This window comes from Dysidea avara, chromosome 4 (genome assembly GCF_963678975.1).
Source record: "Dysidea avara chromosome 4, odDysAvar1.4, whole genome shotgun sequence".
In the NCBI taxonomy this organism is placed as follows: Eukaryota; Metazoa; Porifera; class Demospongiae; order Dictyoceratida; family Dysideidae; genus Dysidea; species Dysidea avara.
This window is the reverse complement of record NC_089275.1, coordinates 4,682,645-4,702,611: the sequence shown is the minus strand read 5'-3', so window position 1 is coordinate 4,702,611 and position 19,967 is coordinate 4,682,645. Positions and strand designations below refer to the sequence as shown.

The window sequence follows — 19,967 nt, the reverse complement described above, 5'->3', positions numbered from 1 at the left end:
GCACATCTTTTTTACTGTATTAAAGGTTGGAATACTTAGTGTCTGTCTAGAAACAGATATAAATTAGTGTATGTCATATCTGACGACGTAACTACTATACGGAGCTACCTTATTAGTGTGTAGCTATTAGTGTAGCTAAGCATGCACTTGACTGACTCGAGCTGTGAAAATCTATCGTAGTGGCCGTAGTGCTTCCACCGGCTCTGCAAAACTACTGTACTGTGTACATTCAGAATTGATATCTCATGAATAGATAGCACATCTGCAATACCTTTTGACTTATAAAAATATCTCAAAACCTTTTCGTCCAAATGCTTGAAGTTTTATTAATGGTACAATATCTTTTATCATCCATTGGGTTTTGATATATCTTTTACACTGATACAAAGTGTATAGTGTGGTACATGTTTTCAACTTATATTGGAGCAGTCTGCTTTCACACCTTTACCATCACCACTGATTATTCAATAGGCAGAAACGTGATTTTATTGTTAGCAAAATATCACCTGTCTTCCTGAACTGTTTATTTAAGATATGTATTGCATGCTATCAGTTAATGAGTAATATGTGACTATTCAGTTTACTTCTTCTGACATCAACTACTAATAGTTATATTTCTCCAAATTTGTTCAAATTTGGGACAAAATTAAATCCACAGCAATCATTCATTTTTATGTATTTATCTACATAGTTGCTATGTAGCTATTTACATAAATTATGTTGCTATGGCAAAACGCCCAATGCTGACATCTGTCCAGCAGGTGGAATATTGTTTTAGGTGTACAGGACAATCCAAAACTGCATTAAAGAGATTACATGTATTTTGAAAGCTTCCCCCTCCTGTCTGCTGGACTATTATACTAGTACATTAATAGACTACACTCTGATGTCATAAAAATTTTAGTACTTGAAAATTAACACCAAATACTGTTTGAATTGTTTAGGGGTGGACCTGCAGTGTTCTACACACGAATATGTTAAATTGTGGGTTGTTTTGTGGTTACTAGCAGTAGGAAAGGTGCTGTACAATCATTAAATCAAAGCCAAAAATCAGATGGCAATGATTGGAGTCCATTTAATTGAGTAATGCCTGTAGTAGCAGCTTCACTTTGTTCAGGTGCATGCCACAATGCGGGGACTTCAGGTTTTCTAGTTATCTAAATGTCAATTGTATGCCATGTACCTACCTCTTCTTAGTTGTTCATTTAGATCTTCTGCCACAGAATACAAACCAATCTTGTTTAGTGCACTAACTAGTTGACTCCAAGTGGCATCAGGTTTCTTCAGGAGCCACTTTTCAAACATGAGGGAACAACAAGTCTTCACATCACCAAGATGATCAGCCTTTATATTGTCCAGTACACCAGGACCATCATTATCCAGTAGTAGTATTCCCAGATCATACCACCGTGCTGCTACTCCACTGGTTTCAGGTTTTAAAAGATTACGTATTTGCTTAGGGGTAGGATAGTCTTGGCCTGTGTATAAATATACACGAGTTTAACAACTAAGCAGTTCACCATTGCATACATTCATTTTGAAAAAAACAACAACAACAACATATTCTCACCTCTTGGCACAGGAAACTCACCTAGAGACAATTTACTGGTTTCAGTTACTAAACTGCTTTGGATTTGTTTTGGCTTAGGATGAACCTGACCTTGTATAGTAGAGCTTTTTGCTGACATGAAATCACCTAAAAATGAAAATGTTACAGAAGGCCTGTATCACTTATCTGATTTGTAAGGTGAATAAACCAAGATTTGTTTGCATGTATAATCAAAGGAGACGGGACCCATCGAAAGGGTGTGGCCCAATATCCAAATTGATTTGTCATTTATTTCTCTACTTCTGTGCCAAATTTAGTACTTTTATCACAAAATGCACAATTATCATACCATGCCACCTTACTATTAGAATATACATAATTATAGTACCTTGTAGCAAATTCATAATACATACATACCTGATACAGTAAATTCAAGTGAGATAATATCAAATTTCAATAGTCTATATTTATTCTTGTGAAAATTATCCTTTGCATAATGCACTAACATTGTTGGCATCAACCAATGAACCTCAACACATCCTGATATAATATCGGCAACTATAGTTGCTGATTTATTGATGCCAAAAATTTCTGCAATATGAGTCTGATGATTTTGAATATCTTTGAGAGTTATATCATCCAGTGATTTTTTCCATTTTTCTTTGACTTTTGTGTAAAATGAGTTATCAATTTCAAACTGAGGAATCTTCTGGATAACATCTCGTACCTTTTTATTAGAAATTATAGTTTTGTAATATTCAACCAAATCTCTGGCTTGATTGTTTACTGATGATATTTTCTCCATAACTTGGATATTTATCCAACTCCAATGGGTAGGGTGCAGCACAAGGATTTCAAACAATTCTGTGACTGATTTTGCTGCCATCATTTTCTGCTTTAGATCTTCAGGATATCCAATACCCATCTCAGTGTTAGCATTTGCAAAACAAGCGATACGTATCCTGCTCACAGTGACCTTGCCTTCTAACCAATCAAGTAATTTGCCACTTACAACAGTAAAAGCAGTATCAATTGAACAGCTTGTAATATTTAATCCATCAAGTATGCTCTGTTGGCAGGCTACATAAATCAAACATAATTATGTAACATATCTACTATATAGCTACTAGAAGCAATATCAGTTCTATTGCACAGCTTATGCATAAGGGAAAAACTATATGTGGCCATCCCGCCTACAGTGGTTTACACAATTTCAAAAAACTGATCATTTTGTGTATTAGCATTATCTACAGTGTGTTAATAATGGATTACCAAAGTTTCATCTTGAATGGTATATTATGTGGACTACTACTATTCTGTAAATGTGATTTTCATCGCGTAAGAAGAGATTTTCAAAGGTGGAAGTTTTGGCAGTGCTTGAAATTTTTGTGGCAATCCCTACTTAAATGGTACTCATAGCTATAGGGTATGTATGAGCAATTGTATGAGCAGTTGGCTGTCTAGAATCAATTGCTTTTCCTTCTATACGTAACTTAATTACCCATCAGTGGTGGATCCAAGGGAGCATTCCCCAAAATAAAAATTATGCAAGATAATTATATGCTAATACAGCAGTCAGTCACGATATTGTAATAGAACAGTCAGCATCTCAGTCAGAGAATCCTCCACAGTTGTTGAGAATAAAATCTAGTATCTGCAGCACTATCCCATGCATGGGCACACTTAGCCCACTAAGGATATAAAATGCATATGTGACCAGGCCTGCAATAATAGGGCATGTGGGCGCATGATTTTTGCCTACTTTTTTACACTTTCATCACTCATAACATTTTGTACCATTATGCTATGGCATTGCAATTTTCAGCTCTTAGTAAGCATTTAATTGGCATCATGGTGCAAGTTACAGAATGAAAATATACATTTCCAATACTGAGATATGACCTATAGAGTGATGGGGTGTAGTTTGTGCCCACATGCCCTGTTTTCGCAGGCCCGGTCACATATAGTCTTGTGTATGCTATTCTTTAAGCTCATATGTAGCCAGCTGAATTACTTATGACTGTCATTTATCCTTACGTATACAACTCTTGATCAATGTACTCCACTTAGAAAGCAGTACCTAGCAAAAAACTGCTCTACATCAAGTTTTACCCCTGAAACATATGATATACTGCTGAGTTGGGCTGTTAAGTGCATCTGTCTATTAAGCGCATATTGTTTGTGAAGAGCATACAAGTTAAGAGCAGCTTGAGTAATCATGTCCGATTTTGGAGCCTGCCTGATATTAGGTGAGTTACTCTGGTAAACATTAGTTATACTACAGTACTACTCAAATCTAACTTCACACATGCGCGTAGTGACAACACGTAGTATAATATTATGGTAAATATGACATGCGTGTGCTTCAATCCACATGTGTGAGTAAAAATACACACGACTATTTCACACGTGTCTGCTAGGCTGCAACTCGCTATGTATGCAAGATAGCAACCCACACGCGTGTAGGCTTACAGCAGTGATGGGTTGTCCGATGAAAGGTTTGCACTATATATTGTATACGTGTGGTTAGTTAAATCATTTCTTACACTAGTATATTAAAAATTATAAATTTACAAATAAAGTAGGAATCCAAACGATAAAAAGTAGTTAAACAAGAGAAGAACAATGGTAGCTATTACAGCATAGCTCGGTGGGAAATTCCTACTTTGGCATTGAACACAAAATAATGGCTATATCATGCCAAAGTAGGAATTTCCCACCGAGCTATGCTGTAATAGCTACCATTGTTCTTCTCTTGTTTCACTACTTTTTATCGTTTGGATTCCTACTTTATTTTTAAATTTATAATTCTTAATATACTAGTTTGTTTAGTTTTTTGTTAAGGCATACAGCTAGCTATAAACATGTGACTGTTTTATTAGGGTGATTGCTGTGTTAGAGTATCTCGAGGCAGCCTGCAAGATGTCCGCTTGCCAAAAAGGGGCATGACTTCGATCGATTATAGAGTATGTCGAGTCAGCCTTCCAAATTGAAGGTGTGTGGTCACTGAAATATAGCTAGTGCAAAAGGGGTGTGTCATCGTGGTTTCAATTGATAGATCGATTATGCGTAGAGTGAAGAATGGGCGTGATCTTGTGACCTATCGTGAAGCTATCTAGTACCAGTACCTCCGTACAGTACCCTCCATCATAGATTATACAGTAAGGAATATAATCTATTCCTTCGTACAGTAGTGTAGTTTAAGCGACTTAAATAATCTTGTAGCATCTATTATGCTGTTTAAAGAAAGTGTTGATACGGAAAATTAACGTCTCGATGTGGTTTCGTTGGATGAAGAAGAAGACAAGCAGCCTGATTGAAGATAAAAGAAAAGACAAGGCACAGAGGGCACACACTTGTCGGAACCCCAAAAGGCACATCCCACTGGTGAGTTTGCTATTGTGGCATAAAATGGTGGCTGTGCGCTGCTTCATTTGGGCTCTAGGCTTGCGACTGTGGTCAGAGAGTGAGGCAGTGAGGAGAAAATTTGAGTTTTGGCAATTTAAAAAAAATTAATATCCGGCCACTTGTAAGCGTTTTGTTGTATTTAATGCTGTCTTATGTACTATATGGACTAGTACTATTCCGTAAAGGTGATTTTCGTCTTGCAAGATATCTCTAGGGTGATTTTTAAAGGTGGAATTTTTGGCGCAACCGAAAATTTTACCTGGATTCCTACTTAAACGGTATGACTGTACCATTTGATTATCTACATATTTTTTTTTTTTTTTTTTTTTTTTTTTTTTACTGTAGGGTAATCTACTGGAATGATTGTCTCACTGGAGCCATGGAAGGATTTCTTGAAGTGAAATCATCTCTGGGCTTCAACTGTAGCTACAATACATATAATATATCATTTCACACTAGAACACACTGCACTCAAGTGTTACACAATCTCCATTGTTACAAAAAGTCTTGTTAGCAAGCAGTCAGCATGGTAGTCACATGATATGCTAATTCATCGTTTATAATTATTCTAACATTTTATCACACTTGGTTGTATGTAATCTATTCAGCTTATATTTGGATATCCTAATCCTGAGTTGGCAGTTGTCACCGGAACTGAAAAATAAAATAAAAAAAATAAAAATTTTTGAATTTAAAAATGAAATATAAAAATACGTTAATCATAAATTGTATGCAGAAAAGCAGCCAGGTGCATATTAGAACTTTGCATAGCAGTTTCACCGTGTTGTGTCAGCTTCTTGCACACCATACCCTTGAGTCTTATAATAGTCACAAAGAAAAGTCCATTTTATTGTTATTAAAGGAAACTTCAACCTATACAATTGCAATAGGAATCATTTCAAAACACGGTGCTTGTTCTAATGTGTACATGATACAGTGTCTTCGTTATATATCTGTAGTTCTATGGTTAGGATGTGCTCCACAATTTTGCTAGGCAATTGGCATGGGACACACCATTGTGTTGTTAGTTGCATGTTAGTTTGCTTGTGTGTTATGTCTTCCTAATATTTATATTGTCACATTTGCTTGATATGTACATATGTCATCACCATTGCTTGTTTGTATAGCAACGTATGTCACCTCCACTGCTTGTTTCGTATGTTACCGTGGCTCGGTTTGCACGTCATCTTCTGCATGTTGCAAGCATAGCTTATCGTGCATATTACTAGATGTTGTCACCATCAAATTTCTGCACATTGCATGGTCTAAATTAAATAAATAACCTTGATGCTTGGGGGGGTAGATCACAATATGTGTGTGTGTATATATATATATATATAATATATTGTGACCTACCTATGGCCTTTATTGTAAAGAGTTTAGGACAGAGACGCTTCTCTGCTCTAAACTCTTTCATTACCCAAGCATCAATAATCCAAAAGTACTTCCTACTTTGGCCCCGCTGGAATTACATAACCTTGCGTAGGCCATATACCATGGCAAATGAGGCCCCTAGCACTTACCAAACCCCCTCCTCAATCAATGGATTGCTGGAGGTGAAGAATGAAGATCTGAGGAACAGACCACATAAGTAGGTGAGTGGTAGCGTAACTAAACATTAAATCAAATATAGGAATCCAAATGATCTCACAATACAGCATAAATTTCTGTAATTGCAAACTACAAAACATAAACAATTGTCTTTGCAATGATGATTCAGTAAAAATCAGAATCCAGAAAGCTTGTGCTAATTCATACAGAAACAATAACATTTTGTGAATCAATGAAATACCGTGGGGTACATGCATTATTCTGAATGACAGGTTTATGTACGAGGTCCAACTTTTGTGAACTTGACAAATTGAAACTTTGATTGATCTTTTCCTAAGTTTCATGCTATTTAACATGGTAAAATATTATAATTGTCAAACGGAATAAGTATTGAAAAAGTTAACCTTCTTTTTGTGCATACTGTATTTCCAGCTTGTGCATGGGCGGGAAAAAATAGTGCCATGTTTTACCACAAAATCACTACAACTTTAGAGCAGAATAAACTACAGTATAGACTTTCTGTAAAAACTTATTCTTTAAGGCAAAGGCTAAAATTTGACAGCAAGTTTGAGGATTTTAATCATACAAACATGAAATAGAGACAAAACTGACAGTTTGTCAACATCAAATTGCCTATAAAGGTCACCAAAGGTCAAATCTGAGGTGGGTCCTTGTAAAAAAGTAATGATTGTCACATACAGAAATTTTTTGCCAAGTTTCATGCTTTTATCCAGCCTTTTTAAGGTGGTGGCTACCTCACAATTTCTGGTTTGAAAGGTATTTTTAAAATTCAGTTGTGAACACATTTAGAGATCTCCGCTAAAGCAAACACAATTACATTGTAGAGAAGCTTCTACGTGCTGAGTTGTATGGCCATTAGATGTTAACAACAACGCTATATATAGAGCTGGTTGTAAGAGTATGTGAAAATACTTTTGGTGTCAGTTTATGTAAAGTGTGTTGCACATTATGGCGATATAAAATGTGGAACCTATTCTTTAGCAGCATAAGCAATTTGCAATCAGCACAACTTCAGCCTATGCCTGGCTGAAACACAGCTATGGGACTTTGGCTACCGCGAAGGAACATAAAACCTGCTGTAACATCATTACAGGCAGTATTTTTTCTCGACATGTGGCCCTACTACAACTACCAATCACTTATTTTACACTAATACAGAGGTCTCCCACACTAGTATACAACAAAAACTGACGCAGAAAGCTGTACTAACACTTTAGCATTCCATAGACAGGTTGCATACGAAACACGGTCACAAAATGCTTAACAGCTGTTGCTAGCCAGCCATGCTTGACGGCAAAGGACGAAAGCTGCAGTCATTCTCAGTGGTTAAGTGCAGAACGGGACATGTTCTCTAGGTTAGTCACAAGGATAGCCATGGTCAAAGGTTGATAAATCATTAAAATTCGCCACTAATCTATCGAAAATTAATAAAACGTTTGTCTGCATGCATTAAACCTAGTTTTCAATATTTGTTTCCAACCTTATCCTAGCGTCTGACAGTGATAACCATTGTTGGCAGCATGCGGTGATGAACTGACAACTTTGCCTCATTCGGTCCCATTGAAACTTGTCCCAACTATGGCTGACTAGCAACAGTTGTTAAACTATCTTGGTGTGATGCAAGCTCTCTATACTAAAGCCACAAATGATGTTTGCCACCAGAGTTTCGCGTGAAGCACCTATTACAAAGGTTCTAAACTACTCTACTTACTTTGGTGAATGTCTTCTTTAATAATATTTTCCTGATACAAGGCAATGGATCTTAGCACGTGCAACTGCCACTTTAAATATTACATAGACACTAATCACATGATGCAATAATGAATTTTTGTGGCGGGGCATATGGCTTCATTTGCAGTGGCTTCAAAACGGTGACTTCCACGTAACTGCCACCTTAAAGGCTTAGAACCCTGACTAATACGTACGTTTGATTGATAAAAGACTTGCTTCCTTGAGTAATGGTTCAATTACAACTTGGCAAGCATACTTTTTTGCATAATTTTATCTACAGCTGTGTGTACTTTAAAGGTCCACTGAAATGGAAATTCACTTGCCATTGTATTGAATAACTTATCATGCAATACACAAAAACACTTTTGTAATAATTTAATTACGTTGTTATACTGAGATATCAAGCCACAAAGTGTAGTTACATCACACTGTGATGTTAGACAAAGAGCCGGAAGTACTGTTATTACACAATTTATAATCGGAAAGGTAGATAAGCAGTGACAGTTTAATGCGCAGGTGGAAATACCAAGCTCTCCTTTTAATCTGATTCCTTATGGATTTGATTGTGACACGGCGGATTATCAGCACCAAATTTGGTTCATTAATTCCTTAGGATGTATAAAATGATTTCAGAAGGGGTGCAACCATGAACACCCCCTGCACCCTTTGTACAACAGCTAATTTTGATAACTTGTTAAATTAAAACCCACTACATTTTCTGTACTGAATAGCCTTTTTCTTAAACACATTCTCAAGGTTAATAGTTACTATTAGTGAGAGAGTAGTCCATGACATATCATAATAAAATATTATGACTCTGCATCAAAGATACACTGCCTAAAATAAACTAGGGCTAAAATGAATATACCGAATATTCGAATTCGTATTCGATTTGAATTTGTTCGAAACAATTATTGTAATTTGAAACATCGAAATTACAGTAAAGATGGCAGATACTAGTAATGAGGAATCTTTGACAGTCTCTACAACTGTAACAACATCAGACACTGCACTAGAGACGTACCAAACATCGGATCGGTGGTAGCAGGGGTGATCAGATCGGTGGTAGCAGGGGTGATCAGATCGGTGGTTGATGTATTAATAATTGGCACAAACAATCTGTAAACCGATTAGTTTGTATGGCAAATATGAGTACCAGCTATGAATAGTCTGTTTACTTACTACAAACAGTAGAAAACCTCTCTATACTATTCCAGAAAATGCTAAGTTACAAGAAGCCATACGACCGTGTGTGTGAGTATGATTATGATTAAACACGAGTATACTGCTTTTAGTGTTAAAATATTCTTACCCAGAACAGTAGCTGTTATACTTTAAGAACAAAACTGCACCACAGAAAAACTAAACTGATCATCTGTGCATAACAGCCATGTTAGTAACTAATCATAACAAGGAGTAATCTGGACAAGGGAGCATGTATTAAAATACCTGTGGTGCCTAATTGTCTGGGTTGTGTAATAGAGGCTACACCAAACATCAGACAAAGAACATACAAAGAACCGTTAGTCATGTGGAGTGCCATTAAAGCGACAAAAATGTCCATGTACAGCTAGATTCGATTTAGTTTCATGCCATATCTACCATAACAACTGGAAACACGGTAAGATCTTGTACTGCAACTAGTTACAAGCCTACAGGAGATAGTTAGTGAATTTACGCTGGTCTTGTGGTAAAGAATGTTCAAAAATGCCTTAATGTGCTCAAGATACCATAATGGAAATGCACAGTAGGGATATAACACTTCTTATTGTTTTACTGTGATTTAATATCGTGCACTACTCCAGCTTGTTTCAGTACTTTTATCAATGTGCTATGGTCCCTACTCTAGTTGAAAATTCCAAATTTTTTTGTCTAGTTGCATATGATTGTAATTATATTGCCTATGAGCAACAATTTAAAATACAAGACTAACAGTTTTAAGAACTTGCATACTTTGACACCAATGTTACAGTATGTATGTGGTGTATGTACATACCTGCATGAGAGCTGCTTATATCAGCCTCCAGTTGTGAAACATCTATTACAAAAAGTAACAGTTGTGTATACACATACAATAGACAAGATACACAGACATGGTTTTGATAAATTCTTATATTTCTTCACTGGATATATAGGTGGAAAATATACCAGGGAAACATTGTTGAAAACTTTGCAAGAGATTACAGCTTCGTGAAAGTACAATTATGAGTATGTTTGAGTGTTGAATATGGTTGTGGTAAATTGATTGATTAACAGCAAAAGGTCTTATAAACTTGGTATTTTAAGTGAAACAAGGAAACAAAAAGAACTCTAAGGGCTACAGAAAAAGCTCCAAAAAAGTAAAAGACACAGAGGTTGTGAGGCATCAATGGTAGGGATGAAAACAAAACAATGCATATACTTTTTCTCAGATGACAACAAAGTAAACGTAGCAAATCAAGTGGATGCTTCAGAACAGAGGTTAACTGTGATGCTATGAGGCATTGAAAATGTAACTAGGAAGCTGGTGATTTCAACAACTTAAAAGTATACCGTAGCTATGGCTCCAAACTGTTGAAGTTAAAATTTTCTGTAATTTTTGTACTTATGTATGGAGTTGATTTTTGAAATCCTTTCCAATGAGCAGGTCTTTCTTGATTTTTTGCAAGCATACACATAATTCCTTTTTATCAGCATCTGATTTGCCTCCTGCCACTGCTTTCTGGAGCCTTACCAATCTGTGCACAGTGCACTGTTGTATGGCTCCAAATTTTTGTAGCTTAATTTTTTGTAAAATTAAGCAATTTGGATTTACCAAAATTTTCATTACAAATTCGTAAACTTATAAAGACTTTATTTTCAGGAAAAGTGGAATTAATTTATTGAGTTTACAGTTCAATCGTGCATGGATGCAAAGTGTGGAACATGATATACAGTGATGGCAGCTATGTGAGGAGGAGGCAAATTTTGAATAGTGTGTGAGAGACTTTCATGCATCCCAAGACAAATAGTGGAAACCAATGCAATGTGAAATACTCCCTTGTACTAAGGATATTTTGCTGTGATAAACTATAGGTACGATAAAGATTGATTAGTGGGCAAGGCTCCACATAAGCTTTCAGATAGCAATAGACATGGATATGTACATACCTACAGAATGCAATACTACTGATAAATATGTAGGTGTGGCTATATACACATATGCCTACAGACACTAATCCCAATAAGTAGGCATGGCTCACAAAAGAAGCTGTGCTGCAGACCCAGTTCAGCACTTGTGCTGTACAGTCTTAAATAAAAATATGTAAATAAATCAACACTGGTAAAGGAGACAATGGCTGGTGTAGCTGTACTTAATGATTCACTTTTCATTTCATCTTGAGCATTGCCTCATGCACAATACCAGAATGCTCACCAAATTTTTGAAATTTTCATAGGATTGTTATACAAGTATATAGGCCCATTCACACTATGCAAGTTATGTGCATTAGATGCGAATTAATTCGCGTTGGTTGCATTCACACTGAATGCGCATTAACTGCAATCCTTATTCAATTCGCATTCAAGCAATCCACCTCTGGAGGTGGTTTGAAGCCGGATTGGAGATGTATTGTGCAATAGTTTGTTATCACGTGAAGAAATGAAGGGAGGAGCTAATGAATTGTGCGAGCTAACAAGATCAGAAGATCAACAAGAAACGGAATATGGCTGGCAGCTGGACAAACGATGAAACAAAGACACTGCTTAGTCTATGGGGCGATGAAAGCATCCAGAGGAAACTGGATAAGGCGAACAGAAACTGTGATATTTACAAAGCGATTGCCCATGACATGGCGGAATAAGGCTATGAACGTACCTGGCAGCAATGTAGGACGAAAATAAAGAATCTTGTACAAAAGTATAGGAAGGTAAGCTATCATTTTTGTGACTGATGCGTTCACCAACTATTATTGACAGATAAAGGACCATAACAATGTGTCGGGAAATAACCGAGAAAATTGGCCATTCTTCGACCAAGTATGTAGATGCTATTTTAGGTACCAAGCCTTCTTCTGCTCCTGTGACTCTACTACAGAGTGGAAGCAATGCAGTGTTGATGGACTCAGAGAGTGTTGATGGTAAAGTTCCCTCAGTGATTTTCCATTCATATGGTATGGTATATATATACATAGTTGATGAAACCCAAGTACCACCTGAGTTTGAGGATGAAGACTTGACGTATGTGGCAGGCTATGCACAAGATGAGAATACCAATTTGCAACGTCAAGGTTAATAATCACCAGCATAATATGTATGTCACATAATCTATGTACCCTAGATGAAACTTTTGCTGAAGGCAACAGTCCTAGAGACTCAGCCTCTGTCGTCAGTGACATGACCACATCAACTGCTGCATCTACCAGTGTGACTCCAGTAGTTACACCTTCTAGGTCTGTATCATCCATTACAAAGAAAAGAGGTAATGAATTTACACAATCATATTTGATTTGTCCATATTTACCCTGCCACCATTATATCAATCTACAGATTCACCCAAACAATTAGGTCATTTTGCACCTGTTATGCATATGATACAATTAAACTTCAATCACACTTTCTGTTTATACATGAGTGTTTATGCTTTACATAGCAATCAAGAGGAAACCCAAGTGAGAGAGCGTTGCTGCAGAAGTATCTGCAGCACTGGAGAGACTGGACAAAAAGCTGAAGAAAGACTGAAGAGAGGGAAATGAGACGGATGCAATTGGAAGCAGAGCTGCATGAAAGACAACAAGAAAAAGAGCGGGAACATGAAATGCCAATAATGTCTTTGTCTTTTATGCAGCAAATGGTGGGATCTTCCTCCAGTTCCAACAGTGTAGTAGCGGCATCATGTGCATCCAAAATTTATTTCATCACCACATTTAATTGATATACGGTATTTAAAGCGCTTATGCTTGATAGATACCATGCCCAATAATGATCTTGGTTGCCTTAAGGTTTGAAAATAATATTGACGAAATTGAAATTTGATGGTTTAGTGATATTGTAGTTCAGCATGCGTATTAGGATATCCCATAGGTGGCAGAAAGAGGGGGGGGGGCTTAGCCTCCCCTCAGAATGATATCTCACTGAAATTATCCTTCTTGGAGTGGGACTGAAAACTGCAAAAAATATTGATATAGTCTAATCCAATGCCCAAATACCCTAATAGAATATTCAAAGCACTTCATAAAACGTGTTACTAAAAGTAATCTAAAAATTTTGCCTACAGTGGGAATTAAACCACTGACCTCTTATTTTGAGAGCTGGCATCTTACTACTGTTCCAAAAGTTTCGGCATCTTACTACTGTTCCAAATGTTTCCAGGCACCTAAAGGCTGTTTTTTGTTTATTAACTCTGTAGTCAACAGCTGAAAACTAAGTTTTTAGTGCCCTCAAACTCTCCTGCTGCATACTCCAGTTAGTTCCCTGCACATCACCTACTTTCTTCACCACTGGGATATCCAGATACATAAGTAAATTTTAATCTAGGTTTTACTGATAATTACATATATTAACCCATTAATGGCCACTGCTGCCATATGGCGGCATGGCATCATAATTCACTCATAGAATAAACTTTAGCCCTGCTATAACTTGTAAAATGCGTTTCATAGCAAGATGCGCTAGTACTGAAATGGACACGCCCATAGAGGTCCCGTTTCTGGGATAATCGGTTCCTTCCTGGACTAGTGCGCGTTTGTTATGTAATAGCGTAAAGTGTAACCTGTTATAATAGGCGAATTAAATCGTTCTTCAACTTAAAACCTAGTAGCTGATAACAAAGAAAGTGTTATACATCGATGGAGACAGGTAAAGTCGACAGTTGGCAGCTTTATCCCAGACGTGGCATGGTGGACACGAGTGCAGATACGCATGCACAATAGTAGAAATGGGACAAATCACAAAGAAACCAGCTGTGGAATGGATCACACTGTAAGTAAACTGTATAGAATAGTTCTTTGGAATATAATACACTTTAGTGAATAGCTAGTTGGGATTCCGTTGTTTGTTCGGGCTGGTTTTAACCGAAGTTTAGACTTTGTTGTCTAATAACTTCGTTGTGATTACTGTTATGTAAACAAAAACAACACAATAAACCTCCTTAGTTTATAGCGAGTATTTAGATATATGGTTACTAAGTAGTTCTGTGTACTGAATGGTTAGTATGGTGCGATTCGGCAATTTGGCCAGGGGTCCTGGCAAATTTGGCTGTCAATGGGTTAATACTGCCTAAATCAAATGGTTCGATAATCTTGTACATACAGTGCAAGCATATAAGCCAACAAAATTGGTGGGATTAAATTCGATTGAATTTTACCATGCGTATACAGAAAGAGTATTCATTAGTAATAATCACTCATTGGAAAGGATTTGACTTTCCACAAATTTATATCTGTTTTGTCCCTCCCATGTACTTTCAGACTTTATACACATGGTATCCACAAACACAGCTGTCAAAGATACAGCTGGTACCATTAGCTACGTATCACTCAAGTCGGCAAAGCACATATACTTCCTGCATGCTATACAAAACTTACAAGGCTCGAGCCATTTAAATAGCTAGAAAAAAGTATTTGTGAGAATTTCAAAAATCAATAATACACAAAAATGCTTTTACACAGCTTCACAAACTTTTGTCTTTCAATCAATTCTCCCTATGTTATGGTAAATAACTCTTGACAAAAATCTCTGTTTTCAGGTCACATCAGATCAAGGCCATTGGGTTATCAAAGTCAATAGTGTTGACCCAGTTTCAACTCTGACTCATGCAAAGAAAAGTCATTAATAATAATGTACTTACCTCTTCTTAATTGTTTGTTGAGATCTGCTGCCACAGTTGACATACCCATCTTTTCTAGTGCAGTGACCAGTTGGCTCCAAGTAGCATCAGGTTTCATTGATAACCACTTCAGAAACATCCTTTTACAACATTTGTTGTTATCATTGGGATAGTCAGCTCTTATCAGCTCCAATACACCAGGACCACTTTTAGCATCCAATAGTTTTATTCCAAGATCATACCACTTTACTGCTATACCACTGGCTTCAGGTTTTAAAAGATCGAGTATTTCTTTTAGAGTAGGATAATCACTACCTACATGTGAATAGCATTCACTTACCCAACTAAACATTATACTCTTGGATATACATTTCTAAAAATATACCCACCTCTTGGTGTTGGGAGTCCATCCATTACAAACAATCAGGCTTCAGGTCTTAAAAATCTATGTATTTGTCCTGGCATACTGTAGAATTTTCTAGATCAATAATTACAATGAAATCACTTAATATAATTATACACAAATGTACTGTAAACATTTAATACAGTTACAAAACTTTAGAATGTCTAATGACAATTTGAAGAATATACACAATAACAGTTCAACGCATACATGTGGTTGAGTTGTTCAGTCAAACACTTTCATCATGTGTACAACTCCATGTATTTTACTACTGTGTAGGGTTACTACATGAAACTATACTGTGTGTACTTATTTATCACTAAAGTATCACAATCATATGTTCATAACAATAATTTTATTTTAACCTTGTCTGGGGATTGCTATACAGGATACCTACAGCTGTAATATTCTTTGAGCTGGATTTAGATTCTGGGAAGGTACAATTAGGGATCAAATTAAAAATTAGGATACAATTACAGATCAAAAAGTAGTGAAACAAGGGAGGTCGCCTAAACCTGCTACTTGACCTTAAAATTAATTTATTTGCTTGGTTTATTTTTTATATTTTTTGTAACATTACAAATTATGACTTGTGAACCTGCACAAGAAGAAATAGGTTTATTGTTTCTGTTGAGCACGCACCCCAACTATCAATTAGTGAAATAGTGAAATGACAATTACACTTTGTTTTCAGCTTTTGCTCAGAATGCTACATTAGACAGCATCACAAACACTACAAGAAGGACTTCTGCAATCAATTTAGTCAAAACAGAAAACTCAGACGAATTTATGTTTTTGTTATGCGTGTACATATATATAATACAGTACTGTAGTACTGTTTAATTTAACCCTTTGGCCCCGAACGCCACTATAGTGGTTTTGGTTCTTAAAAACAAACATTATTTTATGAAAAATGTGTTTTGACATACAAGCTTGGGCTCCTGTTACTCCGTGTAGGGACCATCTCCTCCTTCGTGGTTTGCATTAAACTACTAATGAAGGATACATCTACAATACCATATAACTTTTACTAACCTTATTCATTCTGTCTCTCCTTTGTGGCAGGTAGTATTGTCATAAATATCACCTCAAAAATGGCCAAAAATTCTTTCAAATGCAGATTCGCTTTACAACATACTTGATCGTGCTAGAATGCTTGGATAAAGCTTAGGATAATATCCGTTAACTGCAGAGTGGCGTGTTTCAAACCGCATATTCATAGGATCTTTCGTTTATAAGATATATGCATTTGAGTGCATGCATGTAACAAGAGCCACTGTACCGGCATTCGCGTTTAACAGAACACCTTTTAAATTAACTTCAGGGCCAAAGGGGAAGGGATCCCCAAAAAGTGACACAAGCTGCATAAAATGATGCCTTTAAATCCACCATCCTAGAAACTTCTTATATGATGAAAATCACCTTTATGGAATCATACAGTTCATTTAAAGTCAAAGACAGCATTAAAACACTTACAGGCGGCCAGATACAAAGTTATAAAAAAAGTACACAGCACAGTAGGGATATAACATTTCTTATTGTTTTACTGTGATTTAATATCATGGCCTACTCCAACTTGTTTCAGTACTTTTTATCAATGTGCTACGGTCCCTACTCTAGTTGAAAATTCCAAATTTTTCTTTGTACTTGTTTGTTAAATTTTTTTTTGTAAATAATCATTATGACTGGTGAGCCCACGCATACCACATCTGAAATGGCGCCATGCGCCCCAGCTGCAGTGTATATCAATTATCATCTAAAAAGTGAAGTATCCATTACGCTTCGTTGTCAGCTATGTTCAACCGGTTACACAGTATTTCGGATCAAGAACTGTTCAAAAAGCATCTCTACAATCCACACATATCATACAGTACGACAGTAACTGTATAGTAGGGACCACAAAGCAGTAGGCGTGGCCCAGGAAATAAAATCACACAAAAACCAGCTTCAATTTTCCCTGACAACGATGAGGCAGTATTGGTGAGGTAAAACTAATCCCAAACAAGCTTTCAGATCGACCCGAAATGCTTTCAACAAGTTGCTACGGAATTTTAATTTTTTTTTCTACGGAATTTTCTACTGACTGAGTAAGTAAGTAACTGACTGATGCCTTCAGACAAGCGTAACTCGATAACAGCTAAAGCTACAGGCTTGATTTTTTCACTGTTCGACGTTGCTTTGGCCCGACAGGTGCCTTTTGGCATACCGCAGTACGTATAATGCATTCTTCATGGACTTACCAATGCACTCCTTTGTGTCCCATTCATCTTTGCTGACAGGGAAAGGTGTCGATTTTGCACGAGCACGTGATGGCTTCCCTTCGAAACGGAAATCATCCGTATTTTTCATATTGGCCATTTTGATTGCAAAGGCACTTTTCAAGCAGTTCTTGATTCGTATTGCTATGTAACGGGTTGAACATAGCCGACAGCGAAGCGTAATGGATACTTCACTTTTCAGACGATAATTAATAAAATTGGGGCGCTGCACCATTTCTTTTTTGGTATGCGTAGACTGTAGAGGTTCTTCCGGAAAAGTTCTTGATTCGTATTGCTGTGTAACGAGTTGAACATAGCTGACAACAAAACGTAATAGATACTTCACTTTTCAGATGATAATTTATATAGCTGGGGCGCGCGGCGCCATTTCAGATGCGGTATGCATTGGTTCACCAGTCATAATAAAAAATATTTATAAAAAAAGTTAACAAACAAGTACACGAAAAAATTAGGAATTTTCAACTAGAGTAGGGACCATAGCACATCGATAAAAAGTACTGAAACTAGTTGGAGTAGTCCATGACATTAGATCACAGTAAAACAATAAGAAGTGCTATATCCCTACTGTGCATTTCCATTTCTTAAGTACAGTAGGGATATAACACTTCTTATTGTTTTACTGTGATTTAATATCATGGACTACTCCAATTTGTTTCAGTACTTTTCATCGATGTGCTATGGTCCCTACTCTAGTTGAAAATTCCTAATTTTTTCGTGTACTTGTACTAAAAGAAAGAAATGGTTCTGTGCGTCCCAGTTATATTAATTATCGTCTGAAAAGTGAAATATCCATTACGCTTCATTGTTTGCTATGTTCAACCCATTACACAGCAGTACGAATCAAGAACTGTTCGAAAAGCACCTCTGCAATCAAAATAGCCACTACAAAAAATACGGATGATTTCCGTTACAAAGGAAGCCATCACATACTACCACCAAATTGACACTTTTCGCTGCCAGCAAAGATGAATGGGACACAAAGGAGGACACTGGTGAGTCCATGAAGAATGCATTGTACGTACTGCAGTATGCCAAAAGGCACCAGTCGGGCCGAAGCGACGTCGAACAGTGAAAAAATCAAGCCTGTGGCTTTAGCCATTATCGAGTTTCACTTGTCTGAAGGTATCAGGCAGTCAGTCAGTCAGTCAGTGGAAAATTCGGTTAAATAAATTATTTTTAAAATTCTGTAGCAACTAGTTGAAAACGTTTCAGGTCGATCTGAAAGTTTGTTTGGGTTTAGTTTTACCTAACCAATACTGCCTCATCGTCATCAGGGAAAATTGAGGCTGGTTTTTGGGTGATATTATTCCGTGGGCCACGCCTACTCCTTTGTGGTCCCTACTATACAGTAACTATCGTACTGTATGATATTGAATTTTTGTCTGCCTGCCTGCCTTCCAGCCTGGCTGACCACAGTTGCAAGGTTGGAGGCCAAACAAAGCAGCTCATGACCACCATTTTATGCCACAATAACAAACTGACCAGTGGCATGTGCCTTTTGGGCTTCCAACAAGTGTGTGCCTTCTGCACCTTGTCTTTTTTTATCTTCAATCAGGATGATCGTCTTCTTGATGCAATGAAACCATACCAAAACATTAATTTTCTGTATCAACACCTTCCTTGAGCAATATATTTAGATGCCATAAAATTATTTAAAGTGCTTACGCTTGGTAGATACTTGAAACTTCACTATAGGTTCAAGACAACACCATTAATGATCCTGGCTTATTAATAACAATCAAGTGCAGGGATCATACCACTTAATAATCTATATACTCGATCAGTCCTTATTGTTGGTTTAGCTGTATTTGTAATACCAGTGTAATGAAAATATGAAATTAATAGTGACATGCCCCCAGGTAGGCGAAGGCTGACTTGAGACACTCTAATACAACAGTCACCCTAATAAAATGGTCACACTTGTGTAAATGTACATATGCTGTAGAAAAAAAAAGGAAAAGAAAAGAAACTATGCATATATATAGTACATTAAAATTTTAATAAATGAAGTAGGGATCCATATGACAAAAAGTAGTGAAACAAGAGATGAATGATGGTATTATAGCATACGTAGCTCGGTGGGAAGTCCCTACTTTGGCAGTGGAACAAGATGATTATTATAACATGTCAATGTAGGGATTTTCCCTCCAAGCTATGCTGTAATTCCCTCATTCATCTCTTGTTTCACTACTTTTTGTCACTTGGATCCCTACTTCATTTGTAAATTTTAAATATACCATG

General features: G+C 36.8%; 2 protein-coding genes across 4 annotated transcripts in view; one reads left to right on the top strand and one right to left on the bottom strand.

Moving 5' to 3' along the window:
• Positions 1-19,967, top strand: part of LOC136253448 (radial spoke head 14 homolog) — a 123,235-nt gene that overhangs the window by 17,852 nt on the left and 85,416 nt on the right. The gene's annotated exons all lie outside the window — the stretch shown is intronic.
• Positions 1-19,967, bottom strand: part of LOC136254151 (uncharacterized) — a 33,677-nt gene that overhangs the window by 5,202 nt on the left and 8,508 nt on the right. For 2 of the 3 annotated variants that reach the window (XM_066046830.1, XM_066046828.1), the window contains exons 2-7: positions 15,434-15,522; positions 15,066-15,359; positions 10,257-10,298; positions 1,967-2,629; positions 1,571-1,696; positions 1,188-1,478 (exon numbers count right to left, since the gene is read on the bottom strand). In XM_066046830.1, the coding sequence (XP_065902902.1) occupies positions 1,188-1,478; positions 1,571-1,696; positions 1,967-2,629; positions 10,257-10,298; positions 15,066-15,359; positions 15,434-15,458 (1,441 nt within the window). In that variant the 5' untranslated portion in view covers positions 15,459-15,522. The remainder of the gene's footprint in view (positions 1-1,187; positions 1,479-1,570; positions 1,697-1,966; positions 2,630-10,256; positions 10,299-15,065; positions 15,360-15,433; positions 15,523-19,967) is intronic. The other variant, XM_066046831.1, reaches the window with a different exon arrangement.